The sequence below is a fragment of the Leucopleurus acutus genome (genome assembly GCF_964270905.1).
Source record: "Leucopleurus acutus genome assembly, chromosome: 1".
Classification (NCBI taxonomy): domain Eukaryota; kingdom Metazoa; phylum Chordata; class Mammalia; order Artiodactyla; family Delphinidae; genus Leucopleurus; species Leucopleurus acutus.
This window is the reverse complement of record NC_139142.1, coordinates 92,227,141-92,253,254: the sequence shown is the minus strand read 5'-3', so window position 1 is coordinate 92,253,254 and position 26,114 is coordinate 92,227,141. Positions and strand designations below refer to the sequence as shown.

The 26,114-nt window shown below is 37.7% G+C and overlaps 1 protein-coding gene across 1 annotated transcript in view; it reads left to right on the top strand.

Moving 5' to 3' along the window:
• Positions 1-500: 500 nt before the first annotated feature.
• Positions 501-26,114, top strand: part of ATP8B4 (ATPase phospholipid transporting 8B4 (putative)) — a 248,531-nt gene continuing 222,917 nt past the window's right edge. The window contains exons 1-2 of the mRNA XM_082858644.1: positions 501-541; positions 12,295-12,363. Of these exons, the coding sequence (XP_082714770.1) occupies positions 12,336-12,363 (28 nt within the window). The 5' untranslated portion in view covers positions 501-541; positions 12,295-12,335. The remainder of the gene's footprint in view (positions 542-12,294; positions 12,364-26,114) is intronic.

Genomic DNA, 26,114 nt, shown 5'->3' with positions numbered 1-26,114 from the left:
ATATGTCTGCAAGGTCACCATGTCCAGAGGAGGGAAGACTCACTGAGGCTTTGCTTTTCAGCCTCTGGGAGCCTAGGGCCAGAAGGAGGAAAGGGGCAGGGGCAGGACCAGAGAAGGTAGAGGGCAGCAGGATGAGAGAAGGGGCTGATTCCCTAATCCTGCCATCCCACTTCCCATCCTCAGACCCCACTATTACTCAGCAGATGGGTTCTCCATTGTTCATCTAAGCCTTCCAGGCAGCTCCCCTCCCCTCCGCTCTTGGTGGGTCAGTCCTCTTGGTGGGTTGGGTTGAGAAGCAAGTGCCTTAGTGAGAAATAGGAAGGAAAGTCAGGGAAACAGGGAAAGGAAACTGAGAGTGAAAGCAGAGAAAAGGGGAGGGAGTAGGAGGAGAGAGGACAGATGGGGAGGAAGGAAGGAGGGGGAGGAAGCACATTCTTATGGAGTGAGCTGTATTTACATCTATATTTATCCTGGAAACAGCCCTGAGAGGAAGGAATTATTACCTCTATTTTACAGATTCGGGGATTGAATCTTAGGAAGGGTAAGTAACTTGGTCAAAGTAACACTAGATAGAAAGAAACTGAGCTAGGATCGGGATCTGTTATCCTAAAAGTCTCTCCTGTACATTACAGTGTCTCCGAAGAGGAAGAAAAGGCAGAGTTGGGGAGAGAGGGAGGCAAGCAGAACAGCACGGAGACTGGAGAATAGACGGGTGGGGGACAGGAGGTCCTCACAGGGGCTGAGGACTGGGGTTGGGCTCCTTGAAGCTGTGTGGGACCTTTTCCCCTTGGCCCATCTTGTCCCTGAGTCCTGAGAACTGGTGAGGACCCACTGCTCAAAGGACGTAGAGGATGCCCCTGCGGGGACACCCCAGCTCCTCCCTTGACCCTGAGTTGAAGCCAGGCCGAGGGGCGCTCCCTGAGCAGCACTCTGGGCAAGGAAGGAGAGCTGCCAAGAATCTGCCTGCGCTACTCTCTGGCTTCAACTACTCCTCCTGTGTCTTCCCCCACTGTCCTAGCCCCTACCTCTTCCCTTTCTTTCCCAATCTCCTCTGATTCCTTTGTCTTCCTGTCACTCTCCCTCACATTTTCAATCTCTCTTCCCACTGGTTCTATCCCCTTAGTTTATTGCCATGGCCCTGGCACCCCACTGTAAGCACATCTTCTCTTTAAAGCCTCATTACCCATTCACACTTAGCTCCTTTATTTTGCTGCAGAATGTCTTACAGGGGTTGTACTCACTGTCCTCAATTCACCCTAATGTTTACATAGACATTTTGACAGGGGAAGTTCAGAGGGCTGCCTTCAAGATAACTATCTAACGAGCATTTTCATTATGCGTCACTGTCCCCAACAACCTGTCCAGGTATGTTCTGAGGCCCAGAGAGCTTACTTGCCCCGGATTCTGTAATGTTAGTAGAAAAAGCAGGAATCCAAGATCAGGTTGTTTGACTCCAAAGGACAAGCTTGCAGCCATCACATCCTGCTGCCCCTTGAGCAGGTCAGCAGGCTGTTCCCTTGGTTGCCGGTTGGTGAGTTTGTTATGGCTAGAGTGGGTCATATGTCCTGTAGACTTTGGACCATAAGTCAACAGCAAACCAAAAACAGAGCTACCTTTCTGGGGAAGACTAATATTAGCTCAGGAGACGGATGATCTAGAGTGAGATGAGTGACAGTTTATGAATTGAAAATGTACAATATATAACTGTCAGGAGGACCAGAATGTTCACTTCAGCATGATGACTGGTGTATTCTTCCCCTGTAGGCAGACTTCTGGGGGAAAGCAAGTTATTATCAGTAGGTTGCTTGGTGATCGTGGAATTGGAGCAGGGGGAATTGAGTATAATAACTTGATTGTTGAATGGCCTCTGATCATTAAAGAGAATCTCCATTTTAATCTTTGGCTTAAAGTGCTGAGTCACCTGCAACCAGGTGTACCCATTTTCACTATAAGTAGGGACCTCTCTGAGGAATCATAATATGACCAGTATGCACTCTTCTGCTCACAGCTGCTTAAGTAGCTGCGTAAGTAGCATTTCCAACTTGGATGTGTTGTTATGTCCTCAATCTCAAGGTATCTGAAACCAACTTCTTATCTTCCCTAAACAAATTGGAGTTTTCTCTTTATTTTGCCATTTTTTCCATTAGAAGAATTACTTTCTGTGACCAAGATTCAAAACCTGAACTTGAAATGTAAAAAAACCCAAATTCTTCATGCAAGCGTCACTCTCAATCTTTTCCAAAAAAAGTGATCAGTTAAATGAATTAATATACGTAAAACACTTAGCTATTATTTTGGTTACATTTACCTCTCTTCTTACTTTCCCCAGACCTGTCTTTCTTGTAAAAACCCACTAAGACTTTCACACAAGAAAACCACCATTTTAATCCCTTGCATAAGATGAAGGCAAGGGTAAGATAAAACCTATTCAGCAACTTACCTTTTTCTATTTATTCTGCTTTGGGGTGATTTCATAAAAGGAGGAATGTGGAATGTTTTTATGTAAACAGTGTTTGCTTCAGTACTTGTAAATGTTGAATTTCAAAATCCTAAGTTCCTACTTCTAGAGCTAGATTTCGTTTTAACATAACCTTCTTTGTCACCTGATTTTTTTTCAGTGTATTTCCGTAGACGCTCGCTGATCTGAAAGTTCAATAAAAGATGGCTTTTTCTTTACTCTGACATCCTTTAGAGGTGGAGCGAGTGTCAGCTGGGGTATTTTGGTGAATTGATAAGTGTACAACAATAAAAGGACAGAGTTTTACTTCCTAAAATTTACACTAGAATCTGCTGCATTAATATGAATCCTCCATTAAATATACCTGGGTTGCTGCTTTTAAAAGGAAAAGATTGGATTGTAGGAAACATGGACTTGAATCCTTAGTTTTTGTTGTAACCACATGTCTTAGAGAGTAAAAACACTTGAATAAGATCATTAATAAGAAACACTTTTCACAAACCTTAGAGAAGTATTGTTTAATTCGTACAACAGTAATTATATTATCACTCTGGATTAAATATGAAATAGAGAATATTTTCTACAAAAATAAAAATGGCTAAAGTTAAAAAATGGATTTATTCATTATTTTAAAGATAAAAGGTTTCAAAGATACTTTGGAAGATGGTATTAGAGAAATTAAAAGCAAATAATTGGATGGTTTAAAGGTAATTTTAGGAAGGATATGGTTTTGCTTTATGTTTAATTGTCTAGGGGCTTTTAAAGTGAAAAGTGCTTATAGGAAGATCTAAAATAAGAGACAGAAGGGTTTACATGGATATTTTCTCTTTAGTTACCTTTTATATTACACAAATATATAGTTAAGTTCATCCTTTGTTCTGGCTGTCTGTTAGTGCTAATCCCTCAAAGCAATCTAGCAAACCAATAAGGAGAAAGAAAGAAAACGTTGGCCAGTGGCCGGTACTCCTAATAACTTCCTGAGAGATTGAGTTTCTTTCTTCTGCCTGCATTCTCATTGCTACCTGTCAGGGTGGAGAGTCCCTTTTGCCATCCTACTTAAAGAATCATTCTTCTTTTCACCAGCTCGAGGGACTCTGAGCCCATGAAAACAGAAGATGTTTACTTAGTCTCCAGAGAGAGTTTTCAAGCCCTAACTAGTTGGCTTAGAACTTGCTGATGAGCCTTAACCCTCTGGCCAGATGGGGCCACCAGATCAAGGTGTCATTGTCACAGAATCCATTCATCCTTCTCCATGTTGCCATTTTGTATTGGTTGTGACTATTTGTTGGAACAAAGATAGTCCCTCATGGATTTAAAAGACCCGCTTTTGTCCATGTTATTTCTTACAGAAAGGCTTTTCCTCAAAAAATCCTTTCTGTGCATCTTCTTTTAGAGCCAGAGTGCCTCCTCTTGCCCTTCTACCCCAAGATTTGCAAATTCCTCCTCTCTTGTGCTGTTCAGTTTGCCTGCAACACTCTTCCTATTGCTAACCAAATACTTCTCATTTTTTGAGGTTCTTCCTAGGCTGGAGGTGGGGGATGCACAAGATGATAGGGACCAGCCAGAGGTAGGGAGCAGCTAAGAAAGCCATGACGGTTCCCAGTTTGGGAAGATCTAAGATGTTCTTGAACTTGGGGTTGGGGTCTAGGAAGGGATAGTTGCTAAAAGGGAAATGCCTTTTAGCATCTGGAAGCCCTTGCTTCATTCCTCATAGACACTGAGAACATTAATCATTCTTTCATTTAGCAAATTTTTATTGAGCACTGCCACATGCCAGGCATGCATTTGACACTGAAGGTACAACTATGGACAACACAGATCGGGTCTCTGCCCCACTGGAGTTTGTAGACTAATGGGAAAACAGCCAATACAATAGGCAAATACATTCTAGAATGATAAGGGCTCTGAAATTGGAAGTTCTGGATTCTATGGGAGCACATAGGAGGTGCTCTTACCTCTGATTTGGGGGACCAGGGGAGAGCTCCTAGAGGAAGTGATGTATGAGTTGATATTGAAAAGATGAGTACAAGTTAGGTGAAGGGGCTGGCGATGGGGTTAGATTATGACAGGCAGAGGGAAGAGCATGTGTCAAGGCCCTCAAATAGAAAGAAGCTGAGTTATTTCTGTAGTATAGACATGGGGGGGTGCAAGGAAGAATGGGGGCTGTAGGGAGAGTGATGAGAAATCAGGGTAGAAAGACTAGCAGGGACCAGGTTGCAGAGGGGCCAAGGAGTCATGCTGCAATTTGATCTTTTTTCTAAGGCCAGTGGGATGTTATTGAAGGGTTTTAAGCAGGGGTGTGATATGATGCCATTTAATTTTTATAAAGATCACTGTGGCTTCAGTGTGGACCCTGGTCTATGGGTGGCCAAGGCTGGAGCGGGGAAACCTGTTAGAAGGAACGCAGGGGAAAGCAGTCACTGGTCAGCAGGCATGTCCTAGAGGCATCTGCTGCCTAAGACTGGGGTAGGGGGAGCAGTGAGGAGGGGGCGGGGGGGATTGTTTTAGGCAGCCTTGGTGGCAGTTGGTAGAAGGCATGGGAAGAAGAACAGAAGAGTTATTGATGGGTTATATTTGAGGACCTATCCCGGCTTCTAGCAGCACCTGGCAGTAGTACTCCCATCTTGTTGGATTCATCAGTTTTAGTGACTGGTTCCTGGAAAAGCAGTGGGTTTTACAAAGTGTTGATGGCCCTACTTGTCAGGGGCACCCCAGGGGTGGCTATTCCCTCAGTGGGCTGCTGCTTTTCCTGGAGGTGGTGGAAGGGAACTCATGAATCTGAGAGCACAACAGGGAGAAATACTGATGGTTTCAGGCCTTTTAGACACTAGAAATTTGTAATGCAACAGTAGGTGTTGATGAAATTCCTCTGCATCCTCCTTTCTTGTAACTGCTAAGCCATAAGTGCTGTTCTTCCTCTTTTCTGGTCTCCATATGACTGACCAGCTTCTTCTTTCATGGGTGTTTAATGCATCCTGCCACACCATGTCTTTGAGCAGGAACAAACAAGTCATTTCTCTTTCTAACCTAAAGAGTATGAATTCAGAACCTCTGCATACCCTGTCATGTGTTTGCGAAGGTGCTTCAGTTCATTTCCATGGTCCTTTGGGTTCTAAATGTTGAAGTTATTTGTTTGCCCTTTATTTATTCACTCTAAATCCTTAATAGAGTTTACCATGTGAAGGAAATTAGACATGTAGGGAAAAAAATAAAAGATAATAATGACATTATTTCTGCCCCCTATTTATTTATTTCTAAATAACTTTTTTTCTTCCAGTTTTATTGAGAAATAATTAACATACAGCACTGTATAAGTTTAAGGTGTATAGCATAATGATTTGACCCACATCATGGAATGATTACTACAGTAAATTTAGTGAACGTCCATCATCTCATATAGATAAAAAAATTTTGAAAAGTTGTTTTTCTTGTGATGAGAACCCAGGATTTATTCTCTTAATGACTTTTATATATAACATACATCAGTGTTAATTATATGAATCATGTTGTACGTTACATCCCTAGTACTTACTATCTTCTAACTGGAAATTTGTACATTTTAATCACTGTTATCCAATTCCCCCTCCTCCCACCCCCTGCCTCTGGTAACCACAAATCTGATCTCTTTTTCTGAGAGTTCGTTGTTGTTTTTGTTTTTGTTTTTTTTGCGGTTCGTGGGCCTCTCACTGTTGCAGCCTCTCCTGCTGCGGAGCACAGGCTCCGGACGCGCAGGCTCAGCGGCCATGGCTCACGGGCCCAGCCGCCCCGCGGCATGCGGGATCCTCCCGGACCGGGGCATGAACCCGTGTCCCCTGCATCGGCAGGTGGACTCCCAACCACTGCGCCACCCGGGAAGCCCCCGTTGTTTGTTTTTTGAAGTATAATTGACCTACAACACTGTGTTGGTTCCTGGTGCACAGCACAGTGATTGCATATTTCTGTACATTACAAAATGATCACCATGATAAGTCTAGTTACCATCTATCACCATGCAGAGATATTATATTACTATTGACTATATTCCCCACACAGTACATTTCATCCTCATGACTCATTTTGTCACTGGAAGTTTATACCTCTTAATCTCCCTATTTCACTCATCCTCCCTCCCCCTGCCCCCCCTCCCCCACAACTACCTGTTTGTTCTCTGCACCTATGAATCTGTTTCTGTTTCATTATATTTGTTCATTTGTGTTGCCCAGTAAGTGAAATCATACAGTATTTGTCTTATTTCACTTAGCATAATACCCCCTAGGTCCTTCTATATTGTCAAAACTTGCAAGATTTCATTCTTTTTTATGGCTGAATAGTATTCCATTGCGTATATACATTACATCTTCGTTATCCATTCATCTATCAATGGGTACTTAGGTTGCTTCCATATCTTGGGTATTGTAAATAATGCTGTGATGAACATAAGGGTGCTTAATGTCTTTTTTAAAAAATAAATTTATTTTTATTTATTTTTGGCTACATTGGGTCTTCGTTGCTGCGCACAGGCTTTCTCTAGTTGCGCTGAGGGGGGGTTACTCTTCATTGCAGTGTGCAGGCTCCTCATTGTGGTGGCTTCTCTTGTTGCAGAGCATGGGCTTCAGTAGCTACAGCACGTGGGCTCAGCAGTTGTGGCTTGCAGGGTCTAGAGCGCAGGCTCAGTAGTTAATAGCACATGGGCTTAGTTGTTCCATGGCATATGGTATCTTCCCAGAACAGGGCTCGAACCCATGTGCCCTGCATTGGCAGGCGGATTCTTAACCGCTGATCCACAAGGGAAGTCCCTCACTGTAGTTTTGATTTGCATTACCCTGCTGATTCGTGACGTTGAGCATCTTTTCATGTGTCTGTTTGCCATCTGTATGTCTTCTTTGGAAAAATGTCTCTTCGGGTCTTCTGACCACTTTTTAATGGGTTTTTTTTTTTTTGATGTTGAGTTGTATGAGTTCTTTGTATATTTTGGATATTAACCCCTTATCAGATATATCATTTACAAATATATTCTCCAGTGCAGTAGGTAGCCTTTTTGTTTTGTTGATAGTTTCTTTCACTGTGCAAAAGCTTTTTAGTTTGATGTAATTCCATTTTTTGCTTATGTTTCCCTTCCCTATTATCTTACTAAGTAAAGTAAGCCAGACAGTGAAATACAAATATCATATGACATCAATTCTATGTGGCATCTAAAAGAAAAAAAAGACACAAATGATCTTATTTCCAAACAGAAAGAGACTCACAGACACAGAAGACAAACTTATGGCTGCCAAATAGGAGAGAGGGTGGGAGAAGGGTTATATTAGGAGGCTGGCATTAACATATACACACTACTATGTATAAAATAGATAGCCAACAAGGACCTACTGTATAGTACAGGGAACTATACTCAATAGTATGTAATAATCTATAAGGGAAAAGAATCTGAAAAAGAATACATATATATATTGATATTGATGCAATTTACGTCAGAGTGTTCTGCCTATGTTTTCCTCTAAGAGTTTTATAGGATCTGGCCCTTACATTTACATCTTTAATCAATTTTGAGTTTAGTTTTGTGTATGATGTTAGAGAATGCTCTAATTTCATTCTTTTACATGTAGCTGTTCAGTTTTCCCAGCACCACTTATTGAAGACTGTCTTTTCTCCATTGTATTCTTGCCTCCTTTGTCATAGATTAATTGACCGTAGGTGAGTCGGTTTATTTCTGGGTTTTTTATCCTGTTTCAGTGATCTATATCTCTGTTTTTGAGCCAGTACTGTATTGTCCTGATTACTGTAGCTTTGTACTATAGTCTTAAGCCAGGGAGCCTGATTCCTCCAACTGTTTTTCTTTCTCAAGATTGGTTTCACTATTTGAGGTCTTTCATGTTTCCATACAAATTTAAAAATTTTTGCTTCTAGTTCTGTGAAAAATGCCTTTGATAATTTGATAAGGATTGAATTGAGTTTGTAAACTGCCTTGGGTAGTATGGTCATTTTGACAGTATTGATTCTTCCAATTCAAGAACATGGTATAGCTTTCTAGCTGTTTATGTCTCCTTTGATTTCTTTCATCAGCATCTTATAGTTTTTGGAGTACAGGTCTTTTGCCTTGTTAGGTAGGTTTATTCCTAAGTATTTTATACTTTTTGATGCGATGGTAAATGGGATTTTCTTAATTTTTCTTTCTGATCTTTCATTATTAGTGTATAGGATTGCACCAGATTTCTGTGTATGAATTTCTTTTCCTGCAACTTTACTGAATTCATTGATGAGCTCTAGTAGTTTTCTGGTAGCATCTTTAGGATTTTCAATGTATAGTTTCATGTCATCTGCAAACAGTGACAGTTTTACTACTTTTCCAATTTGTATTCCCTTTATTTATTTATTTTTCTCTGATTGCTGTGGCTAGGACTTTCAAAACTATGTTGAATAAAAGTGATGAGAGTGGACATCCTTGTCTTTTTCTTGATCTTAGAGGAAATGCTTTCATTTTTTCACCATTGAGTATGATGTTAGCTGTAGGTTTGTGGTATATGGTCTTTATTATATTGAGGTAGGTTCCCTCTGTGCCCACATTCTGGAGGGTTTTTATCAGAAATAGGTGTTGAATTTTGTCAAAAGCTTTTTCTGCATCTATTGAGATGATCATATGGTTTTTATTCTTCAATTTGTTAATGTGGTACATCACACTGATTGATTTGCAGATATTAAAAAGTCCTTGCATCCTTGGGATAAATCCCTCTTGATCATGGTGTATGATCCTTTTAATGTATTACTGGGTTTGGTTTGCTGGTATTTGTTAAGGATTTTTATGTCTATGTTCATCAGTGATATTGACCTGTAATTTTCTCTTTTTGATGGTAGCTTTGTCTGGATTTGGTATCAGGGTGATGGTGGCCACATAGAATGAATTTGGGAGTGTTCCTTCCTCTGCAATTTTTTGAAATAGTTTCAGAACGTTAGGTGTTAGCTCTTCTCTAAATGTTTGATAGAATTCACCTGTGAAGCCATCTGTTCCATGACTTTTGTTTGTTGGGAGTTTTTAATCACAGATTCAATTTCAATACATACAATTGGTCTAGTCATATTTTCTATTTCTTACTGGTTCAGTCTTGGGAGATTGTACCATTCTAAGAATTTGCCCATTTCTTCTAGGTTTTCCTTTTCATTGGTGTATAGTTGCTTGTAGTAGTCTCTTATGATCCTTTGAATTTCTGTGGTGTCAGTTGTAATTTCTCCTTTTCATTTCTGATTTTATTGATTTGGGCCCTTTCCCTTTTTTCTCGATGACTCTGGCTAAAGTGATATCAATTTTGTTTATCTTTTCAACTCTTAGTTTATTGGTCTTTGCTATTTTTTTTTTGTCTCTATTTCATTTATTTCTGCTCTGATCTTTGTGATTTCTTTCCTTCTGCTAACTTTGGGTTTTATGTGTTCTTCTTTCTCTAGTTGCTTTAGGTGTAAGGTTAAGTTGTTTGTTTGAGATTTTTCTTGTTTCCTGAAGTAAGCTTGTATCACTATAAACTTCCATCTAAGAACTGCTTTTGCCACATCCCATAGGTTTTGGATTGTTGTGTTTTCATTTTCATTTGTCTCTAGGTAGTCTTTTTATTTCCTCTTTGATTTCTTCAGTGATCCATCAGTTGTTTCATAGCATATTGTTTAGCCTCTATGTGTTTGTGTTTTTGCATTTTTTTCTTGTAATTGATTTCTAATCTCATAGTGTAGTGGTCGGAAAAGATGCTTGATATGATTTCAGTTTTCTTAAGTTTACCAAGGCTTCCTTTGTGGCCCAGCATGTGATCTGTTCTGGAGAATGCTCCATGTACACTTGAAAAGAAGGGGTATTCTTCTGCTTTTGGATGGAGCACTCTATAAATATCAATTAAGTCCATGTGTTCTAATGTGTCATTTAAGGCCTGAGTTTCCTTATTGATTTCCTGTCTCGATGATCTGTCCATTGATATAAGTGGAGTGCTAAAGTCCCCCTCTACTATTGTATTGTGGTCGATTTCTCCTTTATGTCTGTTAACATTTGCCTTATATATTGAGGTGTTCCTCTGTTGAGTGCATATATATTTATAATTGTTATATCTTCTTCAATTGAGCCCTTGATCATTATGTAGTGTCATTTGTCTATTGTAACAGTCTTTATTTTAAACTCTATTTTGTCTGATATGAGTATTGCTGCTCCAGCTTTCTTTTGATTTCCATTTGCATGGAATACCTTTTTCCATCCCCTCACTTTCAGTCTGTTTGTGTCTCTAGATCTGAAGTGGGTCTTTTATAGACAACATATATATGGGTCTTACTTTTGTATTCATTCAGCCAGTCTATTTCTTTTGGTTTGAGCATTTAATCCATTTACAGTTAAGTTAATTATTGATATGTATGTTCTTATTGCCATTTAAAAAAATATTTTGGATTTGTTTTTGTAGGTCTTTTATTCCTTTTCTCTTTTGTTCCCCTCTCTTGTGATTTGATGATTATATTGTTGTGTTTAGATTCTTTTTCTTTTTTGTGTGTATATCTATTTTAGATTTTTCATTTGTGGTTACCATTGTGGTTTTGATATAGCAGTCTATATGTATACATGATTGTTTTAAGTTGCTGGTCTCTTAATTTCAAATGCATCTCAAATATCCTGCATTTTTGCTCTCCTTCTCTCACAATTACTGTTTTGATATCATATTTGTATGTAGATGATTTCCTACCCTTACTGTATGTTCACCTGTACTGGTGAGCTTTACCATTTTGTAATTTTCCTGTTTCTAGCTGTTGCCTCTTCTATTGAAAGAGTTCCTTTAGCATTTGGTGGTGCTGAATTCTTCTAGCTTTTGTTTGTCTGTAAAGCTTTTGATTTCTCCATCAATTCTGAATGAGAGACATGCTGGGTAGAGTATTCTTGGTTGTCAGTTTTTCCCTTTCATCATTTAAATGTATCGTTCCACTCACTTCTGGCCTGTAGAGTTTCTGCTGAAAAATCAGCTGATAGTCTCATGGGGATTCCCTTGTATGTTATTTCTTGCTTTTCCTTTGTTGCTTTGGATATTTTCTCTTTGTCTTTAGTTTTTGTCAGTTTGATTACTATGTGTCTTGGCGTGTTCCTTGTTCAATTAATTCTATATGGGACTCTGCACTTCCTGGACTTGGGTGACTGTTTTGGGAAGGAATTACTTTTGGTACTTGAATAAAAGGCAGGTAATGGAGTGTCACCTCTGACATATTCTGATTCACAGGGTTTTGGATATGTTAGAAAATTGGGCTGCATTTTAATGCCAAATTGAATATTACACTTGTGCTTACCTTACATTGTTCCATATAGCCGCCATAATACAAATAGATAATTTTTGTATAGAATTGTTTCCTTAAAAATTTTTAAAATTGAAATATAATTGATTTAAAATGGTGTGTTACTTTCAGGTGTACAGCAGAGTGATTCAGATATATATATATATATATATATATATATATATATATATATATATATATATATTCTTTTTTAGATTCTTTTCCATTAGAGGTTATTACAAGATATTGAATATAATTCCTGTACTATACAGCAGGTCCTTGTTGGTTATATATTTTATATATAGTAGTGTGTATATTTTAATCCCAAACTCCTAATTTATCCATTCCCCCTTTCTCCTTTGGTAACCATAAGTTTGTTTTCTATGTCTGTGAGTTACAGAATTATTCTTATCTTGTTAGATTTAAGTCTCATAAATGGAGTCTATTATTCCTTACTGTGTTAATGACTTCCTAGTCATCTAGATTTGACTAGGAAGAAAGCTGAATGATGGCAATTTATGGTTAATGAGCATTTCTCAAATACTAATGTTGTGTACATTTCTTGTTTTCTTATGTAGGCCAGCTGTTGAGGCCTGGTGAAAAAAAATCAGGTGCAATAATGTTCTGCAGTAAAAAGAAATCACTTGGTAAGTATTGAGTTCTTTAGGTGACACAAAGCAAATATGATTTTTTAATATTTATTTTAATTTCACAGAGGTGTAATTTATAAACAAAAACCACACAGATCTTAAGTGTTCCATTTGATGAACTTTAAAGGCTGTATGTAAATGTGTAATGACCACCAAAAAGCAAGAGTTAGAACGTTTCTATTACCTGAGAAAGTTCCCTTGTGCCCCTTTTTATTCATCCTCCCTGTGTTCTACACAACCACCTTGTGATTTCTAACAGATTGGTTTTGCCTGTTTTTGAAATCGATATAAATGAAATCATACAGCATGTATTCTTATGTGTTGCTTCTTTCACTCAGCATAAGGTTTTTTTGACATATATCCATATGGTTGTATATATCAGTAGTTTGTTCCTCTTCATTTTTTCTTTTAAAACAGTATTCCATTGTATGAATACACCAACACTTAAGACTAAGTTCATATGTTTAGAAATAATTTGGATTCATGATGGCAAGTAACACACTTTGTTTTTGGTTGAGTAATTGGTCTAGCTGAACAGTGTTAATAGTATTCCAATTTTTAAAAATACAGCATCCTGACCAGAGAGTATTAATCTTGTCTTATGTCTTGTTAGTCAGCAACAGAGTATTGTGTAGTTTTTCCTTCAATGGAAATGTATTCAGTTTATTACTGCTATTTTCTTTATTATTTTTAAAACTTTAATTAATTATTTTTTTAATGGCTGCATTGGGTCTTAGTTGTGGCACATGGGATTTTCATTGAGGCATGCGGGATCTTTTGTTGTAGTGTGTGGGCTCTTCGTTGAGGTGTGCAGGCTTCTCTCTAGTTGTGGCGTGCGGGTTTTCTCTTCTCTAGTTATGGTATGCAGGCTCCAGGGTGCAGGGGCTCTGTAGCTGGCAACATGTGGGCTCTCTAGTTGAGGCGTGCAAGCTCAGTAGTTGTGGCAAGTGGGCTTAGTTGCCTCACAGCATGTGGGATCTTAGTTCCCCGACCAGGGATCGAACCTGCATCACCTGCATTGGAAGGCAAATTCTTTACCACTGGACCATCAGGGAAGTCCCTATTTTCTTTATTTTTGACTATGGACTTGTTAGAGACCAAAGGCTGGATTAGAGTATATCTAATACCCTATCCCTCCTTCTAATCATCTCTGACAGGTGGTTAAGCTATTTTGATAGGCAATTATTTCATGGTTCAGTCTGTTCCCTTGTTGGACACATTCATTGCAACGTTCAGTCTCATAATGAGCTGAAATCTGTCTCAATGTAGTTCGCACCCATAGGTCATTAGTTATGCCCTCTGGGGCAATACTTTCATATTCCCAGTGCCAATTTAAGAGTCTAGAATTATTGTCATCATGTTTTTCTTTTTCAAATAAAATGATTTATTTATATCCAGTCACTGGTATAATCTTAATAGTGTAAACAATAGATTAACCAGTTTTGACAGGGACAAGTTTCCAACAGGATATATTGTTGCAAGGTTTTGATAAGTTCATTCTCACTCTTTTAAAATAATTTGTACATATATATGAATGTATATGTATAAAATAAGCAATTTTTTATAAATAAAAATAAGAAAATAGAAGTGACTGTAATTGGACAATCCAGAGATAAACACTCCAGACTGCCAAGCTGCACAATTTAGAGGGCTCCACTTCAGTGACCTCTATTAATACATTAATGTATATTCATCCATATATTCCCAAACAGAACTATGGTGTGCATTACTTTGAACCTGCTCTTAAAACATAATATTGTAATCATAGATACCTTTTCTGTCTTTAAACCTTTCTCTATAACATTATTCTTTTTTACATTTTCCTCTAACTTTTAATTTTGAAAATATTAGATTTTACAAAAAAATTAAAACACCCAAATACCTTTCACCTAAATTCTACAAATATTACCATTTTGCCACATTTGCCTCCTCTCCTTCCCCTCACTGCCACCAGCACACACCCACACACATGCACACACATACACTTTTTGTTGTCATTAGGATATTTGAAAGTAAGTTGTAGACATCATGACTCTTACCCCCAAATATTTTTTTAAACATCTTTATTGGAGTATAATTGCTTTACAATGTTGTGTTAGTTTCTGCTGTATAACAAAGTGAATCAGCTATATGTATACATATATTCCCATATCCCCTTCCTCTTGCGTCTCCCTCCCACCCTCCCTATTCCACCCCAAATATTTCAGTACAGATCTCCTAAGAACAAGGACATTCTCCTACTTAACTACAACATCATCACTACACCTAAGAAATGTAACATTGATGAATAAGTAACATACATTCCATTTTTCAGTTTTCTCAATTGTCTCCATGTCTCATGTCTCAGAGCTTGTTTTTACTTTTGGTACAATATTTAACCAATGTTCACACATTGTGTTTGGCTTTTAATCCCTTTATTTTCTTTTAGATTTAGAATAGTTTTTCATTATATTGAATTTTGGGAAAGTCCAGTCCAGCACCTAAATCTATTTGGATTGAATATTTTGGACACAAATACTATATAGATTATATATAAATATTTATAAATTTTATTTATTTATTTTTGGCTGCATTGGGTCTTCATTGCTGTGCACTGGCTTTCTCTAGTTGCGGTGAGCAGGGGCTACTCTTTTTGCGGTGTGCAGGCTTCCATTGTGGTGGCTTCTCTTGTTGCTAGCATGGGCCCTAGGCACATGGGCTTCAGTAGCTGTGGCATGCATGCTCAGTAGCTGTGACGCATGGGCTTAGTTGCTCCATGGCATGTGGGATTTTCCTGGACCAGGGCTTGAACCCATGTCCCCTGCATTGGCAGGGAGATTCTTCACCGTAGCGCCACCAGGGAAGCCCAATACTTGTTTTTTTAAATGGACAATTAATAAATTAGTTACTTGAAACGGTTTTGATGGGGAATGCAACTTGCTGATCTTCCTCATATAGAATTTCGTTTTACAGTCAGTCATAGGTATTTGTAATGAGCTGTAAATAGCTCATTTGTAAATAGCTGTGTAATGAGGCTAAATGTTTTGGCTACATAGCTGGGTCTGTATCCACTGTGGTGCTGATTGGCAGAGAAAGCTGAGGTCAGTTCCTTCCTCTTGGACTTGTTAGAATGGCCAAATGACTTGAGGGACTGACATTGGTGTCACCATCATTTATATCATCGTGATTGGGAATGAGGCCTCTTTAGGTTATATCACTTCCTATAGATCTGGTTATAGACTGGAGACCTTTTTCAATCTAAAATATTCATTTACTTATTCAGTTAGTCAGCAAATATTTTTGAGTGCCTGTGATATGCTAGGTAGTGCCAACTTTTCTTGACTTCACGTAGCTTTTTATGATTCAATAAAACACATGTATCCTCACACAAATAAGTTTACAGTAACAATGATAACTTAATAACAGTTTACTAAACGTTGCTACCAGTATATTTTCCAGAGAAGCACAGACTAAAGAACTTCTAATCAGCCTGGGGTTGTCAGGGGGAAAATCATGCAGAAGTGATATTTTACCTCAATGAGTTATTTAATATCTGCGACATTTAAGAAAGGTACACTTAACATTTATATAAACTTCTACAACATTATCAGGAAGCTTGGGACATTGATGATGTATGTCAGAATTTAACAAGCCAACTATGAGTGTTGTGGGAAAACAAAAATTTTCTCCTGGATATATGCTTTATTATTTATTATCTCCATATTCACGTAAATCCCACATTCTGCAAGATGTGAAAAATTCTAATTGACTCAAATATTTAAAACATGCTTACAATCTATTTTCTATTTGTTATTTGTAATTCACCCTTTCTGTGTAAGCTCAAATGGGAGGTCCAGAGACAATTACTTTAAAGCGTATATGTGCTTTTATACAAAACAATCAGGAAGAGCATTGTTCCTGTGTAAAATACCTAATTCAGATTTTAGGTACTTTGGTAATATGGGAAGCAAAAAAAGCAGATAATTTGAGGCTTTCTTTAAGCTAGCTAAAGCTGTTCTTGATTCCAAAATGTGAGGGTTGTGGAGCAACTTGCATTACTCCACAGTGAAGCCCTTAGCATGCTCATGGGGTATGGGATGGGAAGAATCAGACCAAGGTCGCATATGTCTTTCATGGGGCTTTCATGGGCCCCTTCCTCCAAAAAATATTAAAAATAATGTTTTACAATTGTGTGGGTATAAAGACAAATATAAGCCAGGTTGGATTCATTATTATATAACCATTATTATTATATTCTTTTTTTTCTTCTAACTTAAAAACCATTTTATTGGAGTATAGTTGATTTACAATGTTGTGTTAGTTTCAGGTGTACAACAAAGTGAATCAGTTATATATATACATATGTCCACTCTTTCTTTTTTTTTTAGATTCTTTTCCCATATAGGTCATTACAGAGTATTGAGTAGAGTTCCCTGTGTTATACAGCAGGTTCTTATTAGTTATCTAATTTATATATAGTAGTGAGTATATGTCAATCCCAATCTCCCAGTTTATCCCTCCCCCCCCACCCCTTATCCCCTCATAACCATAAGTTTGTTTTCTACATCCACGACTCTACTTTGGTTTTGTAAATAAGTTCATTTGTACACTTTTTATTTAGATTCCACATATAAGGGATATCATATGATATTTGTCTTTCTGTGTCTGACTTCACTCAGTGTGACAATTGCTGGATCGATCCATGTTGCTGCAGATGGCATTATATTTTGTTCTTTTTTATGGCTGAGTAATATCTGCTAGAATGAGTTTAAACTTTAGCTATGACACATACACAAATATAAATCTATCTTGAACTACCTCATTACAGTGAATAATAAAATAATAAAACTCAGAATAGCAGTCTATGTCATACATATTTATTGTGCTTAGAACATATTTCCAAATACATAGCTCCAATTCTCCATTTCTTTATTATTTAGGATTCCCAAATGTATAATATTACTTGTCATACTTTGGTTTTATAAAAAAATTTCTTAATTGAAAAATTTCATCCCAAGAATTATAATCATTTATTATTAAAAAATGCTTTTATATTCCTTCCACATACCCACACCTTAGAACTCACCTTTAATTTAGTATTTGAGCCAGTATCTGGCATATAGCAAGCACTTAATGAATGGTGGCTGTCATTATTATTTTAAGTAGTTTTATTAAATGCTACTTGAGTTATAGTTCTCTGGTGGACCTATTTCTCAACTAATGTTGCTTTCACTATTCATTCGAACAGAACTTCCTAATTTAAAGGAAAATAAAATTTTTTTATTTCTTGGCTTAATTTTGAAATCTGGATTTTCTTTTGATGGTGGAATGAAATCTGAAAGTTTATGAGATAATCCCAACCATGGTATTTTCTATAAAGAAAATACTTTTAATAATTTAGAAATTAAAATCCTACTATGAATTGTAAATCTACCTTCATGCGCTGAATAAACCAATTAAGACATCGCATTTCAGTGATTTTGGCTGGAATGATCTTGTCTCACTGTGGCAGTGCTGGTTGTCTCTTGATAATCTAAACTTTGATTGGTAGTTCATTCATTCATTTATTCATTTATCCGTTCATCCAGTCAGCCAGCCAGCCATTTCACAAATACTTACTGAACACTTGTTATGTGCCAGACACTGTTCCAAACAGAAAAAAAACAACTGTGGACAAAACAGATTTAAAAAAATAAAAGAACCTTCAATCTGTATGGAGCTTACATTCTTGTGGGGGGAGGGAAAGATAGTCAGCAATATAAATGAATAAGTAAGTCATCTTGTACATTGGAAGTGCTGCAGTTTTAAAAAGGATAATCAGGGAAGGCTGAATTGAGAAAGACATAGTTGAGCAAAGATTTGAAAGAAGTGAGAGGGGAGCTATGTAGTTATCTGGAGGATAAGCATTGTAGGTGGAGGGAGCAGCAAGTGCAAACGCTTCGAGGTGGGAGTGGGCCTGGCATGTCCGAGGAACAACATAGAGGCCACTGTGACTGGAGTTGAATGAGCAAGGGGGAGGGTGGTTATCATGGCTGGATCCAGTTTTTTGAGGCTTTAAACTAATACAAAATTAGGTATGAAAGGACATGTTCATTTAGCATGAGAAAATAAATCCCTATATATCACAAATTTGAAAATCTGAAACATACCATACATTTCACAAAACCCCCCAAAAACCATAATATCTTCATTAATTCACTGCCTGATACACTTTTATAATACCTTTCTTCCTGTATTTTTGGCCCCATATTTTTTGATTGCCTCTTTCATGACCATTATTTTGTTATATAATTTTCTATAGAGACACGGGAAAGATAATTCAATTTTTCCTCTAGCACATTATTTAAATTAGTTTTTCTTTTTAAATTGAGGTATAGTTGTTTTACAATGTTGTGTTATTTTCTACTGTACGGCGAAGTGGAGTAGCATGTAATACACAGCAGGTTCTCATTAGTTATCTATTTTATACATATTAGTGTATATATGTCAATCTCAATCTCCCAATTCATGCCCCCCACACCCACCTCTGCTTTTCCCCCTTGGTGTCCATACATTTATTCTCTACATCTGTGTCTCTATTTCTGCCTTGCAAACCGGTTTGTCTGTACCATTTTTCTAGATTCCACGTACATCTGTTAATATACAATATTTGTTTTTCTCTTTCTGACCTACTTTATTCTGTATGACAGTCTGCAGGTCCATCCATATCTCTACAAATGACCCAGTTTCGTTCCTTTTTATGATTGAGTAATATTCCATTGTATATATGTACCACATCTTCATTTTTCTTTTTAACATCTTTATTGGAGTATAATTGAGTTACAATGGTGTGTTAGTTTCTGCTTTATAACAAAGTGATTCAGCTATACATATACATATATCCCCATATCCCCTCCCTCTTGCATCTCCCTCCCACCCTCCCTATGCCACCCCTCTAGGTGGTCACAAAGCACTGAGCTGATCTCCCTGTGCTGTGCGGCTGCTTCCCACTAGCTATCTATTTACATTTGGTAGTGTATATATGTCCATGCCGCTCTCTCACTTCATTCCAGCTTACCCTTCCCCCTCCGCGTTTCCTCAAGTCCATTCTCTACATCTGCGTCTTTATTCCTATCCTGCCCGTAGGTTCTTCAGAAACTTTTTTTTTTTTAGATTCCATATATATATATTAGCATACGGTATTTGTTTTTCTCTTTCTGACTTACTTCATTTTGTACAACAGACACTAGGTCCATTCACTTCACTACAAATTACTCAATTTCATTTCCTTTTATGGCTGAGTAATATTCCATTGTATATATGTGCCACATCTTCTTTATTCATTCGTCTGTTGATGGACATTTAGGTTGCTTCATGACCTGAATATTGTAAATAGTGCTGCAATGAGCATTGGGGTGCATGTGTCTTTTTGAATTATGGTTTTCTCTGGGTATATGCCTGGCAGTGGGATTGCTGGGTCGTATGGTAATTCTATTTACAGTTTTTTAAGGAACCTCCATAATGCTCTCCATAGTGGCTGTATCAATTTACATTCCTACCAACAGTGCAAGAGGGTTCCCTTTTCTCAACACCCTCTCCAGCATTTATTGTTTGTAGATTTTCTGATGATGCCCATTCTAACCAGTGTGAGGTGATACCTCATTGTAGTTTTGATTTGCATTTCTCTAATAATTAGTGATGTTGAGCAGCTTTTCTATGCCTCTTGGCCATCTGTATGTCTTCTTTGGAGAAATGTACATTTAGGTCTTCTGCCCATTTTTGGATTGGGTTTTTTGTTTTTTTGATATTGAGCTGCATGAGGTATTTATATATTTTGGAGATTAATCCTTTGTCAGTTGCTTTGTTTGCAAATATTTTCTCCCATTCTAAGGGTTGTCTTTTCATCTTGTTTATGGTTTCCTTTGCTGTGCAAAGCTTTTAAGTTTCATTAGGTCCCATTTGTTTATTTTTGTTTTTATTTCCATTTCTCTAGGAGGTGGGTCAAAAAAGATCTTGCTGTGATTTATGTCAAAGAGTGTTCTTCCTATGCTTTCCTCTAAGAGTTTTATAGTGTCTGCCCTTACATTTAGGTCTTTAATCCATTTTGAGTTTATTTTTGTGTATGGTGTTAGGGAGTGTTCTAACTTCATTATTTTACATGTAGCTGTCCAGTTTTCCCAGCACCAATTATTGAAGACACTGTCTTTTCTCCACTGTATATCCTTTCCTGCTTTGTCATAGATTAGTTGACAATAGGTGGGTTTATCGCTGGGCTTTCTATCCTTTTCCATTAATCTATATTTCTGTTTTTGTGCCAGTACCATATTGTCTTGATTACTGTAGCTTTGTAGTATAGTCTGAAGCGAGGGAGTCTGATTCCTCCAGCTCCATTTTTTGTTTTTCTTCTTCTCAAGATTTCTTTGACTATTTGGGATCTTTTGTGACTCCATACAAATTTTAAGATTTTTTGTTCTAGTTCTATGAAAAATGCCATTGGTAATTTGATGGGGATTGCATTGAATCTGTAGATTGCTTTGGGTAGTATAGTCATTTTCACAATGTTGATTCTTCCAATCCAAGAACACGGTACATCTCTCCACCTGTTTGTGTCATCTTTGATTTCTTTCATTAGTGTCTTATAGTTTTCTGAGTACAGGTATTTTACCTACTTAGGTAGGTTTATTCCTAGGTATTTTATTCTTTTTTTTGCTGTGGTGAATGGGATTGTTTACTTAACTGCTCTTTCTGATCTTTCGTTGTTAGTGTATAGGAATGCAGGAGATTTCTGTGCATTAATTGTGTATCCTGAAACTTTACCAAATTCATTGATTAGCTCTATTAGTTTTCTGGTAGCATCTTTAGGATTCTCTGTATAGTATCATGTCATCTGCAAACAGTGACAGTTTTATTTCTTCTTTTCCAATTTGTATTCCTTTTATTTATTTTTCCTGTCTGATTCCTGTGGCTAGGACTTTCAAAACTATGTTGAATAATAGTGGTGAGAGTGGACATCCTTGTCTTGTTCCTGATCTTAGAGGAAGTTCTTTCAGTTTTTCACCATTGAGAATGTTTTCTGTGAGTTTGTTGTATATGGTCTTTATTATGTTGAGCTAGGGTCCCTCTATGCCCAGTTTCTGGAGAGTTTTTATTATAAATGGGTGTTGAATTTTGCCAAAAGCTTGTTTTCCGTCTATTGAGATGATCATATGGTTTTTATTCTTCAGTATTTTATTATGTTGTATCACATTGATTGATTTGCATATGTTGAAGAATCCTTGCATCCCTGGGATAAATCCCACTTGATCATGGTGTATGATCCTCTTAATGTGTTGCTGGATTCTGTTTGATAGTATTTTGCTGAGGATTTTTGCATCTATATTTATCAGTGATATTGGTCTATAATTTTCTTTTTTTCTAGTATTTTTGTCTGGTTTTGGTATCAGGGTGATGGTGGCCTTGTAGAATGAGTTTGGGAGTGTTCCTCCCTCTGCAATTTTTTGGAAGAGTTTGAGAAGGATGGGTGTTAGCTCTTCTCTAAACGTCTGATAGAATTCACCTGTGAAACCATCTGGTCCTGGACTTTTGTTTGTTGGAAGGTTTTTAATCACAGTTACAATTTCATTACTTGTGATTAGTCTGTTCGTATTTTCAATTTATTCCTCGTTCAGTCTTGGAAGGTTATACCTTTCTAAGAATTTGTGCATTTCTTCAGGTTGTTCATTTTATTGGTATATAGTTGCTTGTAGTAGTCTCTTATGATGCTTTTTATTTCTGCGGTGTCCATTGTAACTTCTCCTCTTTCATTTCTAATTGTATTGGTTTGCATCCTCTCCCTCTTTTTCTTGATGAGTCTGGCTAAAGGTTTTTCAAGTTTGTTTATCTTCTTAAAGAACCAGCTTTTAGTTTTATTGATTTTTGGTATTGTTTTCTTTGTTTCTATTTCATTCATTCCTGCTCTGATCTTTATGATTTCTTTCCTTCTACTAACTTTGGGTTTTGTTTATTCTTCTTTCTCTAATTACTTTATGTGTAAGGTTAGATAGTTTATTTGAGATTTTTCTTGTTTCTTGAGGTAGGATTGTGTTGTGATAAACTTCCCTCTTAGAAGTGCTTTTGCTGCATCCCATAGGTTGTGACTCATCATGTTTTCATTGTCATTTGTCTCTAGATATTTTTTGGTTTCCACTTTGATTTCTTCAGTGACCTCTTGGTTACTTTGTAGTGTATTGTTTAGCCTCCATGTGTTTCTATTATTTTAGTTTTTTTTCTGTAATTGATTTCTAATTTCATAGTGTTGTGGTCAGAAAAGATGCTTGATACAATTTGAATTTTCTTAAATTTACTGAGGTTTGATTTGTGACCTAAGATGTGATCTATCCTGGACAATGTTCTGTGTGCACTTGAAAAGAAAGTGTAATCTGCTGTTTTCTGATGGAATGTCCTGTAAATATCAATTAAACCTACTTGGTCCGTTGTGTCATTTAAAGCTTGTGTTTCCTTATTAATTTTCTGTCTGGAAGATCTGTCCATTGGTGTAAGTGAGGTGTTAAAATCCCCCAGTATTATTGTGTTACTGTAGATTGCCTCTTTTATAGCTATTAGCAGTTGCCTTATGTATTGAGGTGCTCCTATGTTAGGTGTAAATATATATTTACAATTGTTATATCTTCTTCTTGGATTGTTCCCTTCATCCTTATGTAGTGTCCTTCCTTGTCTCTTGTAACATTCTTTATTTTAAAGTGTATTTTGTCTGATATGAATATTACTACTCTCTCATTCTCGTGATCTCCATTTGCATGGAATACCTTCTTCCATCCCCTCACTTTCAGGCTGTATGTGTCCCTAGGCCTGAAGTGAGTCTGTTGTAGACAGCATATATATGGGTCTTGTTTTTGTATCCATTCAGCCAGTCTGTGTCTTTCGGTTGGAGCATTTAATCCATTCACATTTAAGGTAATTATCGATAGGTATGTTCCTATTACCATTTTCTTAATTGTTTTGGGTTTGTTTTTGTAGGTCCTTTTCTTCTCTTGTGTTTCCCACTTACAGAAGTTCCTTTAGCAATTGTTGTAGCGCTGGTATGGTGGTGTTAAATTTTCTTAGCTTTTGCTTGTTTGTAAAGCTTTTGATTTCTCCATCAAATCTGAATGAAATCCTTGCTGGGTAGGGTATTCTTGGTTGTAGGTTCTTCCCTTTCATCACTTTAAATATATCATGCCACTCCCTTATGGCTTGCAGATTTTCTGCTGAGAAATCAGCTGTTAACCTTATGGGAGTTCCCTTGTATGTTGTTTGTTGTTTTTCCCTTGTTGCTTTTAATTATTTTTCTTTGTCTTTACTTTTTTGTCAGTTTGATTAATATATGTCCTGGTGTGTTTCTCCTTGGGCTTATTCTGCCTGGGACTCTCTGTGCTTCCTGGACTTGGGGGGCTATTTCCTTTCCCATGTTAGGGAAGTTTTCAACTATAATCTCTTCAAAGATTTTCTCAGGTCCTTCTCTCTCTCTTCTCCTTCTGGGACCCCTAGAATGTGATTGTTGGTGTGTTTAATGTTGTCCCAGATGTCTCTTAGGCTGTCTTCATTTCTTTTCACCCTTTTTTCTTCTGTTCCATGCAGTGATTTCCACCATTCTGTCTTCCAGGTCACTTATCCATTCTTCTGCCTCAGTTATTCTGCTATTGATTCCTTCTAGTGTATTTTTCATTTCAGTCATTGTATTGTTCATCTCTTTTTTTTGTTGTTCTTTAATTCTTCTAGGTCTTTGTTAAACATTTCTTGCATCTTCTCAATCTTTGCCTCCATTCTTTTTCTGATGTCCTGGATCATCTTCACTATCATTATTCTGAATTCTTTTTCTGGAAGGTTGCCTGTCTCCACTTCATTTAGTTGTTTTTCTGGGGTTTTATCTTGTTGCTTCATCTGGAACATAGTCCTCTGCCTTTTCATTTTGTCTATCTTTCTGTTATTGTGGTTTTCCTTCTGTGGGCTTTAGGATTGTAGTTCTTCTTGCTTCTGCTGTCTGGCTTCGCATGGATGAGGATGTTGAAAAGACTTGTACAAACTTCCTGATGGGAGGGACTCGTTGTGGGTAGAGCTGGGTGTTACTCTGGTGGGCAGAACTCAGTAAAACTTTAATTTGCTTGTCTGCTGATAGGTGGGGCTGAGTTCCCTCCCTGTTGGTTGTTTGGCCTGAGGTGACCCAGCACTGGAGCATACAGGCTCTTTGGTGGGGCTAATGGTGGACACTGGGAGGGCTCATACCAATGAGTACTTCCCAGAACTTCTGCTGCCACTGTCTTTGTCCTTGTGGTGAGCCACAGCTGCCTTCCGCCTCTGCAGGAGACCGTCCAACACTAGCAGGTACATTTGATTCTGTCTCCTACGGGGTCACTGCTCCTTCCCCTGGGTCCTGATGGGCACACTGCTTTGTGTGTGCCCTCCAAGAATGGAGTCTCTGTTTCCCCCAGTCCTGTCAAAGTTCTGCAAACAAATCCCGCTGGCTTTCAACATCTGATTCTCTGGGGATTCCTCCTCCCATTGCCAGACCCCCAGGTTGGGAAGCCTGACATGGAGCTCAGAACCTTCACTCCAGTGGGTGGACTTCTGTGGTATAAGTGTTCTCCAGTTTGTGAGTCACTCACCCAGAAGTTATGGGATTTGATTTTATTGTGATTGCACCCCTCCTACTGTCTCATTGCAGCTTATCCTTTGTCTTTGGGTGTGGGCTATCTTTTTTGGCGAGTTCCAGTGTCTTCCTGTCAATGATAGTTCAGCATTTAGTTGTCATTCCGGTGCTCTCACAAGAGGGAGTGAGCGCACGACCCTCTACGCTGCCATCTTGAACTCATGTAAATTAGTTTAAAAATTATGTTAGCTTATGATAGATTAGAATAGTTTTCCAGCTTCATGACTTCGTAATGTCATGTAAAGATTTAGAATTGTCAACCTTGGGAAAACTTCCATCAAGTTTCCTTCATATCTGAGCTGTGACAGATGTACTTACTATATTTAGTACTAGTACAAATTGGTTTGTGCTCTATAAGCACAGGAATCCTAATAAATTTTATATTTTGCAGTCCCCATGTAAAAAAAATATATGATATGCTTATTACATATAGTATTGAGGATACTCAGCACTTCATTCTCCTAATACTGCTAACATGAGATAAATTCTGTTTTGACTAGTAGTTGATGAAAGTTAAATCTTCCCCATACAATTTTCCATGTGTGATGATTGGAAGAATCCTGTGTAGGCTAACTTCTGGCTCTGTATTGCAAACCTCTGTCTCCTCCATGATCCACATTCTTCTGGTGCCAGGTGCTATCAGACACAGTCATGCTGCCGTATGACCTTGGGCCCTGCACCTTCATCTTGCAATGCTGGGTGATTCCCCATGGAGATAGGAGAACCATTCCTACTCTGGGGTGACCACCAGTAAGTTAAATCTATACAGAAGTGACAATGAATCACATAAATACACTCCACTAAACACAAACTCAATGTATTTCCCACTTGAGAGCCCCTCATGTGGATTCCAGCATCATCTCACACGAGGCAAAATGTGACAGGAGGAAATAGAGTGGAGGAGACAATGGTCTTAGCTCTTGTGGCTAAAATATTTTAATATTGCAAATCAAAAAGCAAAACAGAGTAAAAGCAATGCAAACAAATTTCTAGTGCTATTCCCAGGGCCTTGGGATGGAAGGTGCAAGTGAGGTGAGCTGAAGCTTAAGCTTCATGGAGGGTCTGCTTTTGGCAGTGATTTGAGGTCAGAGAGGTAACAGGGTGG